General features: G+C 38.2%; 1 protein-coding gene across 4 annotated transcripts in view; it reads left to right on the top strand.

Annotated features, from left to right (window-relative positions):
• Positions 1–21,107, top strand: part of LOC104612095 (RNA helicase family protein) — a 132,487-nt gene that overhangs the window by 73,024 nt on the left and 38,356 nt on the right. For 3 of the 4 annotated variants that reach the window (XM_010279413.3, XM_010279410.3, XM_088895294.1), the window contains exons 17-21: positions 1,824–1,913; positions 2,088–2,159; positions 6,766–6,864; positions 7,003–7,089; positions 16,321–16,374. In XM_010279413.3, the coding sequence (XP_010277715.1) occupies positions 1,824–1,913; positions 2,088–2,159; positions 6,766–6,864; positions 7,003–7,089; positions 16,321–16,374 (402 nt within the window). Of the gene's footprint in view, positions 1–1,823; positions 1,914–2,087; positions 2,160–6,765; positions 6,865–7,002; positions 7,090–16,320; positions 16,432–21,107 lie in introns of all 4 variants that reach the window. The other variant, XM_019200218.2, reaches the window with a different exon arrangement.

Here is a 21,107-nt window from a genome sequence, read left to right as displayed (position 1 = left end):
TAATATTTTAACTTAAACTGAATAATTTAGTTTAATAATGTCTATTTTATCTATTATTATATTAAAATGTTAAGAATATGAAAGTATCCAAGAGCATTGTGTAAAAAATATCTTGGTGATTAAGCAAGGCAACCCTCCATGAGTGCCTTATCGCCTAGGCATTGCCTTGACAACTGTGGTTTATACACCAGGAATACACAAAAAATGTACGTCAATTATGAGAATCTATACCGCCACATCTTTTGTGTTTACAAAAACATTATCATAAGAAAAAAAGGAATTAAAATCACAGAATCCCCATTTCCTCAATATTATTGGTGGTATGAGGGGAAAAAGATTCTTGAAATATTTTGCATTGCCTTCCTCGAGAGAAATGGGAAGATTTTTCCAATTCTTGCTGACATAGTAAATCATTATTGCATATAACTGACCAGAATTTTAGACTACATTATTTATACTTTAAATTGAATTATATATAAGCATTTGTCATGCTGTATTTTTGTGGTATGCTTACTAGTTAATTTGAGCTTTATTTTGCAAAAAAAGTCCCATTTAAGGCAATTTTAAGCTGCCAATAGATATCCTTGAAGTATACAATTTAAGTGAAAAAAAAAAAGATTTTTTATACCTAAAGCGTTTCATATATTCAAAATGGAAAGAAGATTAGTAAATGGTAAGTGCAGCCTTTTAAAAGGTTTGCCTCTGGTGTGCCTAGGCTTACAGGTAAGGCTTACTTTGATGGGCGTTCCTCCGCTCAAGTGTGCTTCACTTTAACTTGTTATTTTATGACAAATTAAAATTGAATTCGATGTTTTAATTGTTAACTTGCTATATTATAGGTTGTAGCTGACTAGCTGTGTATTTAGAGGACTTAAACCTACAAGGCTAGAATTGTTTTAAATAGTAAAAAAAAAACTACAAGAGCCTTCGTGTCAGTAACGTGGATCGGCCTGAGACGCATATACCTGATCATTGTGATTTTTCTGAAGAGCATTATCAGAACTAAGCTGTGGCTCCCTGGATGAGCATGCTATGATATGAAATTCTTTGAGCACAGAAAACACCTGAATTCATCCCTTGTCAGAGCCCAATATCCCACTCTGGTAGTGATTATGGAATGCCTATGAGTTTGGAAACTCCCAAATACAAAAGAAGGGTACCAGAACACATGAAAATCTGCCACCACTTTGGGAGAGAATGTGAAATACCACCATACTTTCAAGTGTTAATATTTGTCAACATTAACTTTTCTGAAGTTCCATAGGGAAATTTTATGTTTCCTAATGCTTCTTTCAAACTGGAAGCTTTTATCTATTTATAAATTGTCATGAAATTTTGCCATTATTTGTTAGATCATCATTTCACTTGAAGTCAAATTTGTGAACATTATGCAAGCTTGTTTTTGAATCAGTGCTGTGCTGGTGCACCCATTGGCTTGTGAGTCCAGATGTTTTTTGCTTTGTATATTTTCTGCATCCTTTTTAGTGGATAAATGAAATACTATTGCTGTGAAAAGTAGATTATTATTTGTCAGGTAAATAACTGATGTTCATCCTTAGTTATAAATGAAGTGCTTTTATCAATTTAATCATGTAAGTATTTCACTTAACTTATTTGCATTCATTATATTATCCAATATGTCTCATTCTATCTGAACAATGACTTTACAGAAGGTGTTATTTTGCATTCTAGTCACTGTAGTGTAGCAGTTACTATGAAGATTGTCACATCCACATTTGGCTTTTACCTTTCCCATTATTTATTCGAACAAGAAACTCTTTTTGCTCATAATAAACTGAATGTTACATTGAAAATTGTTCTAGGATCCAATGATCTCAAAAATGATCTTATCGGCAAACCTACTTGGGTGTTCTGAGGAAATTATCACCATATCTGCAATTCTATCTATTCAGGTATTACATCTTGTTCAAGGTATTAGCATAGTCTATCCAACATTACTTTCTGGTATATCAGTTTATTGAATGCAGTAAATGATGATATGATATACTTGTTTTTGAAATATCAATTTGTGTAATATGTTGTCCTTATCTGGATGGGACTTGACATTGTACATTCCCTGTTTTCAGTCCATCTGGGTTTCTGTTAGAGGATCACAGAAGGAGTTGGATGAAGCGAAGCTGCGATTTGCTGTTGCTGAGGTTCTTAATCTCAAATTCAATTATGTGACAGTTAAATTGACAAGAAATAAAAAGAAAGAGAAAATTGTACATTCTGATAAATTTTCCTTGTCATGATTTTGAAGTTTTATGTCCTAAATTTTATTCTTCCTATTTGTCAGCATTCTGTTCTCCTAGCATGATATTTTACATGTAATTTGATTAGTTATTTAATTTGCTTCAAATCTTGTGAATATGATTATGATCTCTTTTATCATCTCATTTATGACACAACTATATTGACTTTTTGGGAGAGAGGAATCAGGCCTCTCTAATTTCCTAGCATACTTGTCTTTTCCTTATGTTTTAGTTATGGCAAAGGTGAATAGTTTGATTAATCCTAGTTCAGTTCTAGGTATATAATATGTAAGAAGAAAAGAACAAGAAGAAAAAGAAAGAGAGAAAGGGGAGAAGAAAGGGTTCAGTCAATGAGAGAAAAAGTCACTCCTCCCAGCCAACCCACTTTGTATTTATATTCTATGTGTTGGATTACAAAAGACAATATTGTCCCTCATTATGTATGGGACACATAACTTAAACTTAGACAAAACAGACTATTCAACCTTAATTAGATAGACAAAAGACTTAACTACCCTTTGTACTGTCGATTCTAACACTCCCCCTCAAGCTGGAGAATATATATCCCAGCTTGTCACATATGTAATCCACTCTTCTCTAACTCAGCCCTTTTGTAAACAGATCTGCCCACTGGTTTCCGGAACTCACATGAGCTGTATTTATCACCATCGATCACTTTTTCTCGTACAAAGTGGCAGTTGACTTCAATATGCTTTGTTCTCTTATGGAAGACTGGATTAGAAGAAATGTGTACAACAGCTTGATTATCACAATACAACCTCATGGGCCTGTCAAGTGAGAACCCCATTTCCTGCAAAAGATTTTTCAGCCACACTAGTTCACATGTAGTATGAGCCATAGCCCTGCATTCAGCTTCTGCACTGCTCCTTGCCACCACTGCTTGTTTCTTGCTCTTCCAAGTTACCAGATTGCCACCAAGGAAGGTACAATATCCTGTAGTAGACCTCCAATCCGACACAAATCCGGCCCAATCAGCATCTGTATACCCTTCTATCTCAAGAGTCAAGAGTTCCTCCACTTTTGTATAACAGACCACAACCTAGAGCACCCTTTAGGTACCTGACTATTCTTAGAACTACTTCCCAATGTGGAACCCGAGGATGTTGCATAAACTTACTCATCATGCTTACAACAAACGATATATCTGGCCGAGTAATAGTTAGGTAGTTCAATTTTTCCACCAACCTCCTGTACCTTTCAAGATCATCAAACTCTTCACCTGCATCAATACTCCGCTGGTTTGACACCCAACAACCCTGTTTCTTCAAGTAAATCAAGGATATATTTCCTTTGGCACAAGTTAATTCCATGCCTTGACCTTGCTACTTCTATTCCCAAGAAGTATTTCAACTTACCAAGATCCTTTGTGTGGAAGTGATCTTGTAGAAAGTTTTTCAACCTATCAATCCCATTGTTGTCATTGCCAATTATGACAATATCATCCACATACACCACTAAAACGATTTTCCCATATTCTGAGTCACGGCTGAACACAGAATAGTCTACTTGACATTGTTTCATGCCAAAGTTCTTCACTACTTCATTGAATCTACCAAACCACGCATGTGAGATTGTTTCAATCCATAGATCGCCTTCTTAAGTCTACAAACTTTACCATCCTACCCCTGAGCAACAAACTTTGGTGATTGCTCCATATATACTTCCTCAATTAGATCACCATGTAAGAAGGCATTTTTTATGTCGAGCTGAAAGAGAGGCCAATCATACATTGTTGCTAATGAAATTAATACTTGAACTGAACCAATCTTAGCCACAGGAGAGAATGTCTTCGTATCGTTCCACACTACTATCTGGAAGATACTTCACTGTGTATACCCACTTACATCCAACAACATGCTTACCGGGAGGGAGAGTGGTAAGCTCCCACGTGTGATTGTGTTGCAAAGCAGACAATTCTTCTTCCATTGCTTGTCGCCACCCTAGAGAAGTAAGGGCTTCTTAGACAGTCTTAGGAGTGGAAACAGAGGATAGCAAAGATATAAAATGGTGATGGAAAGTGGGAAGGTGAGCAACATAAACATAACGAGAAATAGGATGAGATGTACAACTACGTTTACCTTTCCGCAATGCAATAGGAAGATCAAGGTCAAAAGGAGGAGGTGCAACCACAGGAGCTGTCGACGAGGGTTGAATTGGAGGAGGGGCCGGTGCTCTTCTGTGAGTATATACTTGTGTGATTGATGGCCTCTCAGTATTAACTTGCACTGGGGAAGGCGGAGATGGAGATAGAACAGGAACCATAGGAAGGGGGTCCTCAACTGGAATTGGAAGTGGAACCACAGGAATAGGAGGAAGGACATCAGTATTCGAGAAGAATGGAACAAACTAAGAGAAAGTGACATTAGAGCACACAAAGGACCGATGAGAGATAGGGTTATAACACTTGTACCCTTTTTGGGTTTTGGAGTATCCAAGGAAGATGCATTTGGTAGCGTGCACATCTAACTTGTCTAAACTAGGCCCTAAATTTTGAACAAAACAAATACAACCAAAGGGGAATGACTTCCAAGGATGGACATGGGCATCCGGTTGATGAGGAAACATGATGTGAGGACAGCATCACTCCAAAAATGCTTTGGGACATTCATATCAAGCACAATGGACCAAGCAATTTCAAGTAAGTGTCGGTTTTTCTGTTCAGCCATGCCATTTTGTTGTGGGGTATAAGAACAAGAAGTTTGATGAATTATCCCATGGTGCTCTAAGTATTGCTGAAATGGTGTTGAGGTGTACTCTTTTGCATTATCTGAGCAAAGAAGTTTAATATGAACTCCAAATTGGGTACGTATTTCAGCATAAAATTTTTGAAAAATAGAGAACTATTTACTTCGATCTTTCATAAGATAGAGCCATGTCATCCTTAAAAAGTTATCAACAAAAAATTACAAAATACTTAAAACCATTGTATGACACTACTTGGTCTGAACCCTAAACATCTGAATGGACTAAAGAAAAAGGACTCAAAACACGACTATCAGCTTTAGGACTAAAAGAGCTCTATGGTGTTTCCCAAGTTGACACAACTCACAATCCAATGATGGAAGACGACTTAAAGACGGAACCAACAACTTCAAAGCCTTGAGTGATGGATGACCAAATCTGTAGTGCCACTGGAGAGGAGTAAGAGATGACTAGAGACCTAATTTTGGGCCACCACCATCAAGATGACTTAAAGATGGAATCAACAACTTCAAAGACTTGTGTGTCAATTGAACTCAAACAAATAAGAAAATAATAAAAAGAAACTAGCATAGTTGTCAAGGCAACAAGGCACCCTTGGAGGCTCCCCTCGCCTAGTCGCCAAGTAGTTTTGTGCACTATGTTATACAATACTTTTATATTTTTAATTTTTTGGCATTATAATTATAAAATAGGCATTATTAAACTAGAATACTCGTTTTATGTGTTTATGTACTAATTTCTTTTTATTATTTTTTTATTTGTTAGGGCTTAATCAACGCAAATATTGCTAACTACTGTATTGAACCCATGGTTCAAAGTATCGATACACCTGTGTATCGACAGAGGTTTATCAGTACTTATAACGATACTCCCCTATTTTTTCTATTTCTTTGGTTTTCAATTTCATTTATATAATAATAATAATAATAATAATAATAATAATAATAATAATAATAATAATAATAATAATAATAATAATTGGGTTCTTTGGGGCACCAAAGAAACAATACAGTACACCCGATACGGGGTGTATCGTATCGAAGTTTTGATCCCTGATTGAATTCTCAATGATTTCAGTACCTGAACCAATAAGCAAGGGAAGAACTTAAAATTTTGACTAATCAACACATTTTTTTTTCTTACAGATCTTCTTCCACCTTTTCTTTTCTTCTTTTCCTATAGAGGTTCAGCCCCTATATTTTTTGAATTTTCTTTCCTTTGTTCATTTTCTTCTCATAAAATGTTGATTTTCTAAACTTAAAACGTGAAATTTATACTTCTCTTATGTAAATTATGGATAATTATTAAGGAAACATGGTTATGGAACCTAGGGAACTACCCTAGGATATATTGTTTTACTTAAAAAAAATCCATCACCTAGGCGTTACCTAGGCACCCGCCTTCGCCTTGGCGCCTTAAAAACTATGGAAACTAGTATAGGAATAATAATATTAATATATAAATCAACAATATGAATAAAATAAAAATACAAAAAACAAAAAATCTTATTTGCTGTCTTACATATATATATGTAGGTGTTTGGGTGAGCCAACCCTCCAAGAGTGGCTTGTTGCCTTAGGTGTCACCTTGACTACAGTCCCATGTTGCATGTTGTTTGCTACATTGCTTGGTTATTTTCATGTGTTCTGTAGAAACATTTATATTTGTAGTAAAGAAAATCAAATAAACTACATTATGCTAGTCAGTTTTGAGAGTAACTATACTTTATTTAGCTTTCTTTCTCCTTGGCTTTTCTATTCTTCCTAAGCAATCCTATTATATGCAGGGTGACCATGTGACTTACCTGAATGTATACAAAGGATTCCTCGAGTCTGGTAAATCTTCCCAATGGTGTTACAAGAATTTCATAAATTACCATGCAATGGTTGGTAATTCTATGCTGTTTTAATTTAATCAAAGAAATGTTTGACCTTGCACTATTGTTTTATCTATTTTTATGTGCAATATGGTTTCTTTTTCTCCATTTGTTTAGTAATAGTAAATATGAATGTATCTTATGCAGAAAAAGGTTATTGAGATTAGAGAACAACTCAGGAGGATAGCTCAAAGGATAGGTATAGCCTTAAAATCTTGTGAAGGGAACACCGAGGTAATATGATTAGGCATGGTTTATTTCATTAAATATACTTGAATAGATATGAATCACTCTTCCGTATTAGTAGTTGACTTTGTTTTGTATAGATGTAAACTTCTTGCATCCTAGGAACTTTTTCTTTTTGATAAGTAACCTTGATTTCATTAAGTATTTGACAAATGGAGAGAGTACAATGGTTGTAAGATTGTCTGGTCAAAATGATTCCACTCAGCCCAATAATTCAGCCCAGAACAATTGTTACCTATTTATCCCTTTCTTGGCCAAGTAATCTTCCACTCCATTTGTTGTCCTCCTATGGAAGTAGCTGCCACTTCCTTGGCTAAACATTGAAGTTCCCTTGGTGTATGTCTATACTCCCAATCTTCTTGAATATTGTTGCATAACCAAGAAATGACCACCTTGGAGTCCCCCTCCACCTCCAAATCTCCAATAGTTGGATTCCAAGTTTCTTGGCTATCCTCAGCCCTTGTAGTACTGCCATTATTTCCACTTAACTGAATCACCAACTCAAATGGGGTGTAAATACAAAACTTTGATAGCTCCTGTTACATCTCTAATTACAGTTCCAAGGCTCCAATTCCTGCCAGTCTTGGGATGCCTAGTAAGCTGCCGTCAATGTTTAGCTTTAAACCCTAATTTGTTGGTTGTTTTCATTCCATCACAGTCTTTATCATTTATCTTATAAGAATCACCATTATTTCCGCTTTAACTGAATCACCAACTCCAATGGGACCTGAATTTATTCAATATAAAGCTTTGATAGCTCCTAAACCTCCTATTGCATCTCTAGTTACACCTCCAATTCCTACCAGTCTTGGGTTGCCTAGTGAGCTGCCATCAAAGTTTAGCTTTAAACCCTGATTTGTTGGTGGTTTCCATTCCATCATAGTCTTATCGGTTATATTAGAAGTAGCCACTTCTTCCCAAGATCTCACAATTTCATTGATATTAAATTCCTACGCTCTTGCTTTGTCACTTGAAGATTCTTCTATTTCTCTCATCCCATATTGCCAATAAGATTGCTTCCCTTACTGCATTGCACATTATTTTGCCTCTTTTTTTAGGCTGCCTCAAGAAAATAGGGCTGAATAAGCAAGCCTCCCACCTGCACCCAAAGAGGGAGCACAACTCCCACTAAACACAATTCTCAAAGTACAGGAGATTAGTAAATGGGGGATAGTCTCATCACTTGCTTTGCAAAGAGACATCTATAAGGAGAAAAGCACATAAACAGATAAAAGGCCTTGTATGCTGCATGTCATAGGTATTGATCTTGCCCAAAACCAGTTCCTAATAGAAAGCTTGAATCCTAGGAGGGACAGGTCTACTACAAATTCCTTTCATAGGGAAGTTCATCACCAGATTATTTGAATGGACTAGAGAGCTGAAAAAAGAAGCACAAGAAAACAAATGTGTGGGAGAGGCAAATCGTATTATACTGTCAACAACATGGGAGAGGCATCCTAGGAACCTTTTGCTAGCAGATATCAAATACTTGATTTTTAGTTAGGCCACAGTTAGATTCTGTGATTGGCAATAAAAAATAAGAAAAACAGCAGAGAAAAGAATGAAAAGAAATATCAGAGAAACTATGATTTAAGTTTAGGAAGAAGAGGGGTTGAGAAGAGAAGAATGAGATAAATGGGGCTATGACAGAGAAATGGGCCACGGTTGGAGCTTTTTGACTTTTTTTCTTGTCTCGTCTTCGCGTGGAAAGGCGTGCCTCCAACCAAATGGTTTGTGGGTGTAGAGAACACTGATGTGGGCCCCACAGCTACGGTCCCACTGTGTTCGTAGGGCAGAAGGTGTTCTAGTCTGCCTAGGGTTAGTTATTGGTCATTTAGTTGTTTCAGTTGTTATTTATTTCAGTTTTATTTTTGCTCTATTTGTTATGTAAAGACTAAGGGCAGATCTGTCCTTTCCATGTAATGAGCATAACCTATAAATATTAATTAAAGTGGCGGCAGCAGAACATTAAGCTTCTGCTCCTCCTTTCAACTCTTGTGTTCTACTGCTTCTCCTCCCTCTTCCTCTTCTTTCCTCTTTCCTTTCTTCTTATTTTCGATCCTGAAATCCATTAGGGTTCAAGACTGATAACAGTCCTGAACTTCTACTTGGTATCAGAGCTAGGGTTTCTCATGTGAGTCTAGTCCAGCCGACCACATGAGAACCATCTAAAGCTGGAAGCTGAGAGAGCAGAGTTCGTTGACTGGTTCTTGGAGATCTCCAGAGGATTAGCAGCTGTTTGAAGAAGTGCCACAGTTGCTGCGAGTTGGTGATCAGGAAGAATCAGAGAGGGCTAGGGTTTGGGTAACCTTGGTAGGAAGAATCTGAGAGAAGTAATATCAGAGAAGATAGGTTGGACCTATCCAACAAGGGTGGCCGAACCACTCTAGGGTTTTATCTTTCTATTCTCTAGGGTTTTGTCTTATCCCTGCGGCAAACCCTAGTATTCGACTGAACCTTGTGATCTTATCCCTAAACCCTAATAGTTCTCCTCAACATTGATCAGTTTTAGGGTTTCATATTAACCCTAATACAAACCTTATCCGTACGGTACTGTCTAGAGTGTACGGCTTTTAGGACTGATTAAAACCTCAAATTGGCTTCAGCATATCAGATTGTTCTTCAAACTGTTTTTTTCAGTTTTCTTTTGGGGTTTCGAACTCTTCTAAGAGGGTGAAAACAGTTCGGACTGTTGCTGTTGTGTGTGGTTACTGATTTCAGATCAGTTTATACCTGTTTCATGTACATCTACTGTGAGTACAGATTGGTTCTATACTGATTTTGTGATTGTGGTTGATAGTTCAAGTGTTGGTTTTGACTGTAGTAACCCTTTTTTTTGAGACTTTTGGTTCTTGACCGAAATGGAGTTTAAGAATCAGGCAGAAGGCAGTATTGGGAACAGCAGTTATGTGGTATGTGGGCATTGTAAGAAACCCAAACATACAAAAGAAACATGTTGGAAGCTACACCCTTATTTGGTCCCGGCAAAGTTAAGAAGCAAGAAGGGTAACGTTCATGTGGCAGTGCATACTAATTCAGCACCCTCGTCTAGCACAAGAGGCACATTCTTAGAGACCTTAGCCGCATTTCGGGCTGCTCTTATACAGTTGGAAGGGGAAGTTGGGAACTCAGCTCAGCCACCGCAGTCACCATTAGCCCCCACCACATTTGCTTCCGCAAATTCAGGTACTCGAGCCTCAGCCTGCCATGCCTCAGCTCCAAGTACCACTGAACACTATTGGGTAATAGATTCAGGTGCATCCGACCATATGACTAGCTTGCCTTCATTGTTTACCACTTATCATTTATCTTTTGGTAGGATGACATCAAGCTATCGGATACCATCTCCTTGTCTTCTGTCTTACATGTCCCTAAGCTTGATACTAATCTTTTTTCAGTCAGTAGTATTACCAAACACATGAACTGCTCAGTAACCTTCTTCCCTGACCGGTGTGTTTTTCAGGACCTGAAGACGAAGAAGGTGATTGGGACTGGCCGTGAGACGAATGGGATCTATCTGCTCGGGGAGAGTTCTCGTCAGAAAGAGTCAGGGGATAAGAAGTCACTTGTTTCCCAGAGTGTGAGTTCGGTTATGCCAATTGGGTCATTTGTCTTTTTGGTCCTTAAGGAGTCTGTTTCCTAATTTGTTTGAGTCTGTTGAGTTGTCCCAGTTGCAATGTGAGAGCTGTGAGTTTGCTAAACATTGTAGACACTCTTATTCGTTGAGCAATAAAAGGAGCAATCGTCCTTTTGATCTTGTGCATACGGATGTTTGGGGGCCATATCACATTCCTTCCATGGGTGGGTACAGATATTTTTTGTTATTTGTTGATGACCATACCCGATTTTCTTGGGTTTATCTTATGCGTTCACGAGATGAGGTTCCCACCCTGACCCAAAACTTTCACCAAATGATCCTAACCCAGTTTGATGCCAAGATCAAAGTTCTTAGATCTGATAATGCAAAGGAATACTTTGCTAAGCCATTGGCTTCTTACCTTCTTACTCATGGGGTTATTCACCAGAGCACTTGCCCTCATACACCTCAGCAGAATGGGGTTGCAGAAAGGAAGAATAGGCACATGTTGGAGGTGGCTAGAAGCATTATGTTTACCTCCAATGTCCCTATTCGCTTCTGGGGTGATGCTATCCTCACGGCAGTATATCTTATTAATCGGGTTCCTTCCCGAGTTCTTGATATGTCATCTCTTTTTTCCCTTCTATACCCAGATGAGGAGTTGTTCACTGTTCCCCTCAAAACATTTGGTTGTACCTGTTTTGTTCAGCTTCTTGGTCCCCATCACTCCAAGTTCGAACCCAAGGCCTCCAAATGCATCTTTCTTGGTTATGCATAAACTCAAAAGGGTTATTGCTGCTATGATCCTGTCTCAGGGAAGAAGTTTGTATCCATGGATGTCACTTTCTTTGAGGAGGAACCCTACTATTCTCGGGTCTCTCTTCAGGGGAAGAGTAGTGAGCGTGGAGTTTTGGGTCCTTTTCTTCAGGGGGAGTGCAGTGAGGGCAGGGTTAATGTTAGTAGTGAGCGTGGAGATTTGGGTCCTTTTCTTCAGGGGGAGTGCAGTGAGGGCAGGGTTAATACTTTTGGGGCTGTTCCCTTACCTATTCCAGTGGGTGATGAGGGCTGCAGTAGCGAAGGTGGTCAGGGGGATCGGGAGTTGAGAGTCTATCACAGGCGATGCAGGCAGGTTGATCCCGGTCATCAGCAGTTCCGGCCAGCTCCAACCTCTTCTGCGGCTCCAAGTCTAGATATTACAGTCCTAGGGCCCACAGAGACTCCGTCCATTGTTGCTACCTCACCCCCTGCAGATGACCTTGACCTTCCATTGCCATCTGTAAAGGAAAACGGCATTGCACCACATCTATAGCCCACTGCATCTCCCAGTTTTTGTCCTATGATCGCCTATCTCCCTCCTACAGGTCCTATCTCACTTCCGTTGCTAATGTCCCTATTCCAAGAACAATGCAAGAAGCCCTATCAGTCTCGGAGTGGAGAGGTACAATGCAAGTTGAAATGGATGCCCTGTTGAAAAATAATACCTGGGAGCTAGTTGACTTGCCCAAAGGAAAGAAACCAGTTGGATGTAGATGGGTATTTACTGTGAAGCACAATGCGGATGGTTCCATTGAGAGGTACAAAGCTTGGCTAGTTGCAAAAGGATTCACTCAGACTTATGGTATAGATTACTTGGAGACATTTGCCCCGGTAGCCAAGATGACCACCATTCGGGTTCTATTATCTCTTGCAGCAAACTACACTTGGCCTTTGTACCAAATGGATGTTAAAAATGCCTTCCTGAATGGAGACTTGCAGGAAGAGGTTTACATGCAGTTGCCTCCTGGATTCTATGATACAGAGGCAGGTAAGAAGGTCTGTCGGCTCAATAAGGCATTGTATGGTTTGAAGTAGTCACCTAGAGCTTGGTTCGACAGATTCAGACTAGCCCTTGGGAAGTTCGGTTATGCACAGGCCCAGTCAGATCATACACTGTTCATCAAGAGGGTGAAGTCCTCACTGACACTACTTGCAGTATATGTTGATGATATTGTGGTGACACGAAATGACAGCCATGAGATTGAGTCCCTCAAATAGCTCCTTCATCAAGAGTTGAGGTGAAAGATCTGGGTATACTACGATATTTTTTGGGTATTGAGGTTGCTAGATCTAAATAGGGGATCTTTGTCTCTTAGAGGAAATATGTTCTAGATTTGTTGGCTGAAACTGGAAAGCTGGGTGTCAAACCTGCAGATACACCCATTGAACAGAACCACAGGATTAGTGCAGAGAGTGGGGAGCTGCTTGAAGACAAAGTTATGTTCCAGAGGTTAGTGGGAAAGCTCCTATATCTATGCCTCGGCCAGATATCAGTTATGCAGTTAGTGTTGTCAGTCAGTACATGCATTCTCCTAGAACCACGCACCTTCTAGCAGCAGAAAGAATACTAGCATACTTGAAGAGATGCCCGGGTAGAGGTATATTGTTCAAGAACAATGGCCACATGAAGGTGGAAGTCTATACAGATGCCGATTGGGCTGGGAGTGTTGATGATAGGAGGTCTACCTCTGGATATTGTGCTCTTGTGGGAGGTAACCTGGTCTCTTGGAGGAGTAAGAAACAGAGTATTGTTTCCAAATCTAGTGCTGAAGCTGGGTACAGGTCAATGGCTAACGGAGTGGCTGAAGTTCTTTGGCTGAGATCACTACTTGAGGAGTTGGGTATTGAGTATGAGAAGCCCCAGATGCTGTATTGTGATAATCAAGCGGCTATTAATATAGCACACAACCCAGTGCAGCATGACAGGACTAAACATATTGAAGTTGATCGACACTTTGTACGAGAGAGGGTCTCATCACAAGAAGTGTGTCTCCCATACATCACCTCCAACATGTAGCTGGCAGATATCCTCACCAAAGCTGTACCACGGAAGAAGCTAGAGGCAGATCTATCCAAGTTGGGAATGATAAACATTTATTCCCAACTGAGGGGGAGTGTAGAGAAGACTGATGTGGGCCCCACAGCTACGGTCCCACTGTGTTCGTAGGGCAGAAGGTGTTCTAGTCTGCCTAGGGTTAGTTATTGGTCATTTAGTTGTTTCAGTTATTTATTTCAGTCTTATTTTTGCTCTATTTGTTATGTAAAGACTAAGGGCAGATCTGTCCTTTCCATGTAATGAGCATAACCTATAAATATTAATTAAAGTGGCGGCGGCAGAACATTAAGCTTCTGCTCCTCCTTTCAACTCTTGTGTTCTACTGCTTCTCCTCCCTCTTCCTCTTCTTTCCTCTTTCCTTTCTTCTTATTTTCGATCCTGAAATCCATTAGGGTTCAAGACTGATAACAGTCCTGAACTTCTACTGTGGGCTGCCAAGATCTTTATGTAAAAGCCCACTATGTCTTTTGGCTGTCAGATCTTCCAAAAAAGGCTTGCCAAACGGCACCTTAAATAACGAGACAAATCTTCTAAATAGACTAGAACTACAAACATGCCCTCACTGAAAAAAGACAAATCTGCCATGCTGCCTAACTGATAAATAGACTAGAAACTACAAATATACTCCTCATGCTGGAGTATAGATGTCATGAAGATCAGCTTATCACAAGCGTAATTCATACATGTGCACCTTAAACCCTCGGAGAAGAGGTCTGCTAGTTGATCTTCTGATCTTACATATGGTGTGACGAATTCTCCACTAGTAACTTTTTCTCTCACAAAGTGACAATCCACTTCTATGTGCTTAGTTCTTTCATGGAACACTGGGTTAGAGGAGATGTGAATAACAGCCGGATTGTGACAAATAACTTTATAGGTATAAGAACCTCCATTCCAACCTCCTGCAACAACTGTTTCAGCCAAACAAGTTCACATGTAGTATGGGCCATTGTTCTATATTCCACTTCAGCACTACTTCTAGCAATGACACTTCATTTCTTGCTCTTCCAAGTTCCAAATAATCAAATTCTGTTAGAATCGAGGATTCCAAGGAACCAAGACCCTTGTTTGGGAACAAGCGACCTATTATGTATAAAAGAAGAGGTACACATCAGCATTCGGGTACATTAGGTAGTTAGGTTGATGCCATTATATCACAACAGAATGCATAACCAATGTAACCGAATTGTAACAACTTACCTGCAATATAAATAAGAAGGGAAGGAGGAAGGAATATAGGAGCAATTCATTTGGTTTCCTCGAAAGAACCCTGTGTTGGGCAGATTCCTAACAATTTGGTATCAGATGCCTGGATGCCAAATATTAGAGCTACATCCATGGAGGCAAGGACCAGTCAGGTAGAGGTTGAGCTACATTGCATCTCCGTTGATGTATGTGAAACCAAGGAAACAATGGAAACTGTCCTACGATGTTTGGAACAGAGCACTTTGGAAGTGGGCAGGGGTGCCAAGCAAGGAGGCAGCCGGGGAAGTAGTTGGCAAGGAAGTTAAACCATTGACAAGAACAGCAAGTTGACTTTTCCAATTTTTTCTGTAGGCAATCTGATCTCTTGGATCTACAGAGCCGAGAGATTCTTTGAGTGCAGTGAAACACCAAGCCAAGATCAAGTAGCCTTCACAATGGTTCACCTACAAGGAGAAGAAATCATCTAGTACCAGTGGTACCTGCAAGGACATCCACGACTATCTTGGGTGGACTTTGAATGCTATGAACCGATCCTGGCTTATTGGTTCTTGTTCATTGATAATGAGGAAGAGGAGAGAGAGAGAGAGAGAGTGCTTTCTGGTTTTGTGTTTTGTTCAAATAGGAAGACAATGAACAGTGTCTTCTTGATAAAAATATATGGTAAAGTTGAGTTTTCAAATTATTAAAGAGGTATGGGTGGAAAAAATTTTTCATCTGCTACCTTCAAACGTGCTCAAAGGTAGCTTGGCTGCTGAAAATTTCTGAGCTCTTTTCAGCATTCAGATAGTTGATTTGGATGTGTAACCAAATGACCACCTAGCACTGAAAAACAAAGTATGGTAGAAAATAAGGAAATCTATTTGGCATTGATTATCAATTTTAATCATTTAGGTGGTATTTGATAAAAGTCTAATATCTGAAACGTTAAAAGGATATTATTCGGGTCTAAAATCTGAAAAGAAATACAAAGTATTTTCTACTTTTTAAGGCTCTAAAAAGATAAGAGCGTTTTGGTTGGAGCAATTCTCCAACGTCTGAAGTTATGAAATTTACTACTTTACCCCTAGAAATGGATTTTTTAATAATATTAAATAAAAATGTTATAAAAAAATCTATTTATTAAATAATAATAATTATTATTACTATGAAATAAAAATATTATAATTTTTTAATAAAAATATTAGTATTTAAATATTGTTATTAAATAAATATTATTTATTATTATTATTACTATTATTAAATAAATGACGTTAATGGGGGCACTAGCGTCATTTCGTCACCTCTGAAATGCGTCTGAATCGATTAGATGTGATACCGTGTCTAACTATGTTCAGACATTTTTCCTCTAATCAGAGGTTAGGCACGGGACCATGTCAAACACTTTCAACGTACATCTGAAAGTGTTATCAAAATTTGCTGGTAAAACTATTCTATCTTTGTTGATTATTCATTGTTCCTGCATACATTTTTTATCTAGTTTTCCTCTTTGGAGCATCATAGCTATTTCTTTTTATCTATTTTCATCTTGCATGTTGACAAACATACTACTTTTCTTCTCTTGCAGGTACTGAGGAAGGCAATTACTGCTGGATTTTTTGCTAATGCATGCCATTTGGAAGTATGTTATTAGCTTAGTATTCATCTACTGACTGCATTACTACAAATTTTTGAGAAGGTTATGATTGCTATTTAGCTACTTTGTTTGGTTTTGGATGATGATATTTCAATAATTCAAATATGCAACACTTAAGTTTCTTACATGCATCAATTCTGAAATCTATCCCTTTTTGATGATTTTAGTTCCTAAACCTACATTATTTAGTTGTTATCAATAGCTTGCTTTTCTCTTTCCCAGCCAAATCCATCAAGAGCTGCTAAGTAATGAGCAGATTGGCTATTTTTCTGTGGACTGTTACTGTTACCTTTTATATTAAGAATTTCTTTTGGTTTATGTACTTCCCATGTATATTGTTTTGGAGTCTTTCTGCATTATTTACTTTATTTATGATAAGGATGAAATTTATATTTTAGTATGAGGTAGACAGGCCATAACCATGTTAAAAAGGAGTTGTAAATGATTTTGCCACATTCAAATATAGATCATTTACATTTAAGATTGAGACATAAATAATATTATGCCTTGGGTTCCTCCGGTGCAAAGAGAAGTGAGACTAAATTTTGGTGGCTTCTGCCTATGATACCAAGCCCTTCAGGTATAGGAATTCCCAACTCTATTTGTATGGAAATAAAGACATTATTGCAAGGATTGCAGATGGAGTTCACCATGTGGAGGTGGAAGGAGATTCTAATGTGGTAATTGACTGGAGCAAGATGATAATGAAGGCCCATGAAGATTTATTTAGATACTTCATGAGATGCTAGGCCTCTAGTTTCTAATGTCAGCATGATGTAGACATGGAAAGAGGGAACGAATTCATGGAAGATTATTGCATCCCTAGCAGTTTAATAAATTTTGGGTGATATGTTTTTCTCCTAATTTGAATTTCCAAAAGTTATTTTCTAGTTTTTGTCTTCAGAATAATAGGACTAATTATGTTAATGGGTTTGGGTTGTTTAATGATTCTTAATCCAAAGTACTTAGAATTTTGAAGAGCTGAAGTTGCAATAATGTCAATTTTCTTCCATTCTATTTTTAAATGACAAAAAAATTGTTTGTTTTGCATGGTTTTAATGTCGTTAGATAAGTATTGAGTTCTCAATAACCAGACTAAAGTCTTGTAAATGCAACATCTTTTGGATAAGCTGTGGTCATTTTGCTAATAGGATGTCAGTTTGTGATGGGATTTGAGACTTAAATTTTCTTGGTATATCTTGGATTTCTTTTTGATTTATTTAGTTTTACTAGTATTAGTAGTGACTATTTAGAGTTTTAGGAATCAGAGTCATTATTTCAGTGTTTCCATGGGTTATTTATTTCTGTTTTAAAATAGTTATTTTGTAATGGAAGATTTGAGCCCTTGTGCTTAGCCTATAAATAGAATCAATATAATTGAAATTTTAGAGTTGATTTAGTGAGTTGTTGTTATAGAATGATTATAAACTTCACCCTCTCTTCTAAATTTTATCTTCAGTCTTCTCATTTCTCTATTTTCTAACATTAATTTAGATCTGAAACACTTCTATTTTCCCTTTCATTACTCATATATCAAATCTGAGTTGTTATCCACCGTTTACCCCCTAATAGGACTTTTTCCCTTTTCATTTTACATCAAGGCATCTCATTCACGTGATCTGGATATTAGTGAACTCCCTAGCTGATAGCCTAGCTAGAGATGGTGTGGAAAGGGTAGATTTGTACTGACAAGCATCCCTCGTAGGGTAGCTAGATTAGCTTGTGTATTTTGTTTATCGAAGTGCTAGCCTTTCCTCTTTGGAAGGTTCATATCTAACCTAATAAAGCCTTTGTTCATCCTGTTAATGATCCCAAAAATGATATTTTGTCAATAGTTCCAGCATCTAAATTGAAACCAACTAATCATAATGGTCTCCGTAGTCTCTATCTTCCCTTTCACCTCCCATGCTTGAGGATCCTCCTATTTATTTCTTTACAAAGGCTGTATCAAATTGCAAGTTGAGATTCCACAAGATGTGATTCTGTTGCTAAAGGTTTTGATTAACCGGCCTTGAACAATCATGGAGAGGTTTTCTGCAATGACTGAATACGCATCGAAAAATTCTTTATTGGATGATTCGATGTTTGCAAAGAGGAAGGGCAATAAAAGAATGCAATGAAAAATTCCTCTAAACAGCAATCTAATCGGAGAATATCAATTACTTATCAGCAATCAATGGAAAACTTTGCAGAGCAGAAAAGTAACTCTATAGCAGTTGGTGTTTAGGAGCTTTATAGTCCTTTAAAATCCTTTAAATTCTTGATATACTCCCTAAACTATCCTTGACCAATTGATAGTAATAAGTAACATTAAAATCTGTCAAATTTATTCCCTACAAGACATTTAAATTGAAGTAACTCACTAAAAAGACTGTTGAAAAAATTGATTTTTTTTGTTAGGGTCTGTTTGGATGATTAAAGCGTTTTTGTTTTTCTGATTATTGGACTTTACTTATAGTAGGGGCACAAGGGTCATTTCCCTTATTTTTTTTTCGCCCTATATATTATAATGAAGCTGGCGCCGCCAGCAATGTTCCATTGCCTCTAATCCTTCTTTCTCTTTTCTTTCTCCTCTTCTTCCTCTTCTCTTTTCTTCTCTTCTCTTCTTCTTCTTCTTTAATCTTCAATTGGATTTACCGTCAAGATGGTATCAGAGTGTGGCCATTGAATCTGGGTGATCAAGTGCCTTCTCCAAGCTGCTGAATCTGGGCGGAACAGAAGAGTAAATCTGGGTTGATTGAATCAGATCAAGTGTCTTCTCCAAGCTGCTGAATTTGGGCGAAACAGAGGAGTAAATCTGGGTTGATCGAATCAGATCTGCAACTGGTACAGCCCTATTTCTTTCCTTTTTATTCTTCCCTTGGTCATGTGCCAAGAGGAAAACGAATGGTTTCTGAACCACTGAATGTCGATAGACCCTCGTGAGGTTTATTACCTTTGTTTGCTTTGGATTGTGTGATCCTATACCTATGAAAAGTGGCTGTAGGTCACGTATGACCTGTTTTCTTTGCTTGTTGGCTTGATGTCATGTGTGTAAGGATCCCTCTTAGTAATTAATGCTTGTAGACCTTCTGGAAAACGAATGGAAAGAGCTTGATCACTATCAGAATGTAAATTGGAAGTGTGATGAAGATGCAAAGGCATACAAATCACTTGTATCTCAGCAATGGGTATTTGCCTTCCTCTTGGGGTTGAATCCTTTATACGAGTCCATTAGGGTGCAGATCTTGGGAAGTAAAGACTTGCCATCAATTCAGGAGGCTTATGCCTTAGTTCAGTCAGAAGAGAGTAGAAGAAATGTGATGAATTGTATAGAGGGGGAGCCAGTCGCCCTACCTGTCCAAGGAAGTTCAGATACTAATGTTGGAGGTGGTTTTAAGAAGGGTGACTCTCAGAAGAGAACAAATGATGATAAGAGTAAACTCTAGTGCACTCACTGCTAGAAGACAAGACACACCAGAGATACATGTTGGGATTTCCATGGAAAACCTAAATGGGCACAGGATTTGGGTAAGAAGTCAACAACCGATTAGGGCAAGAAACCAAGTCAGCAGAATCAGAAAAAATATAACTCAGCTAATATGACATCTCAAGAGACTGGTCCCATGGTAACTTAGGAAAGGCATCCCAGTTTTGACCCTAAAGAAGAGATCATCAACTCCTTCCATGACCATTTGGAGTTATATGATAGGACTCTTTGCCAGATGGATTCTGGTCCTACTCCTACCTCTTTCGCATCTACATCAAGAAACACTGCCACTGCCTTCCGTGTGTCATCTCATACCGGTGGTTCCCCTTGGGTAATTGACTTTGGAGCCTCAAACCACATGACCGATAAGTCAAATTTATTCTAGGCATACAATCTTCTCTTTGGGAGAGATAAGGAGAGATTAGTTGATGGTTCTTTCTCCACCATAGCTGGCCAAAGAACCATATCTCTCTCACTCGGTCTTACCCTTTCTTTCCATTAGTAGTATAACTCCTTGAACTATTCAGTTACTTTTTTTCCGTCTTCATGTGTGTTTTAGGATTTGGCCTCGGGGAAGACGATTGGTAGAGGAAGCATGGTGGATGGTCTCTACGTGTTGGAGAATAAAGCTGGTCTTGTGGCTACAGGGTCCTTGAGTTCGTCCAGTGAGAGTCAAGCCTATTTATGGCACATAGTCATTAAAAGTTATGTTTCCAAAGTTGTTTGTGTCTTTGTCAGTGAGTCAGTTGCAATGTCAGACATGTCAATTGAGTAAACATTGTAGAAACTTTTTTCCTTTGAGAAATAAAAGATCTGAATTCCCATTTTATATTGTTTATTCTAATGTTTGAGGCCCTGTTACTCTACCTATTGAGGCTGGATATAAGTACTTCATTACCTTGATCGATGATTACTCTAGATATGCCTTGGTTTACCCTATGCAATCTAGAGATGAAGTGCCTAAAATTGTGAAAGACTTTCAACGCATGGTGTTCACTCAGCTCCAAATTGAAACCCATATTTTCCAATCAGACAATGCAAAGGAATACTTCCATAGTGATCTCATAGAATTCTGTCTCAAGTGTATCACTTCAACGAAGCTCTTGTGCTAGGACACCCAAACAAAACGGTGTTGTTGAAAGAAAAAACCATCATCTTCTCGAAGTAGCTCATGGCTTGTTAATCCATATGAATGTTCCGAAATGTTTTTGAATGGATGTTGTTCTGTGTGCTACGTACATCATCAACT

This window comes from Nelumbo nucifera, chromosome 1, assembly GCF_055504915.1.
Source record: "Nelumbo nucifera cultivar China Antique chromosome 1, China Antique-T2T, whole genome shotgun sequence".
NCBI classification, from domain to species: domain Eukaryota; kingdom Viridiplantae; phylum Streptophyta; class Magnoliopsida; order Proteales; family Nelumbonaceae; genus Nelumbo; species Nelumbo nucifera.
Note: the sequence above shows the minus strand (reverse complement) of the source record. Positions and strands in the feature narration are given on the sequence as shown.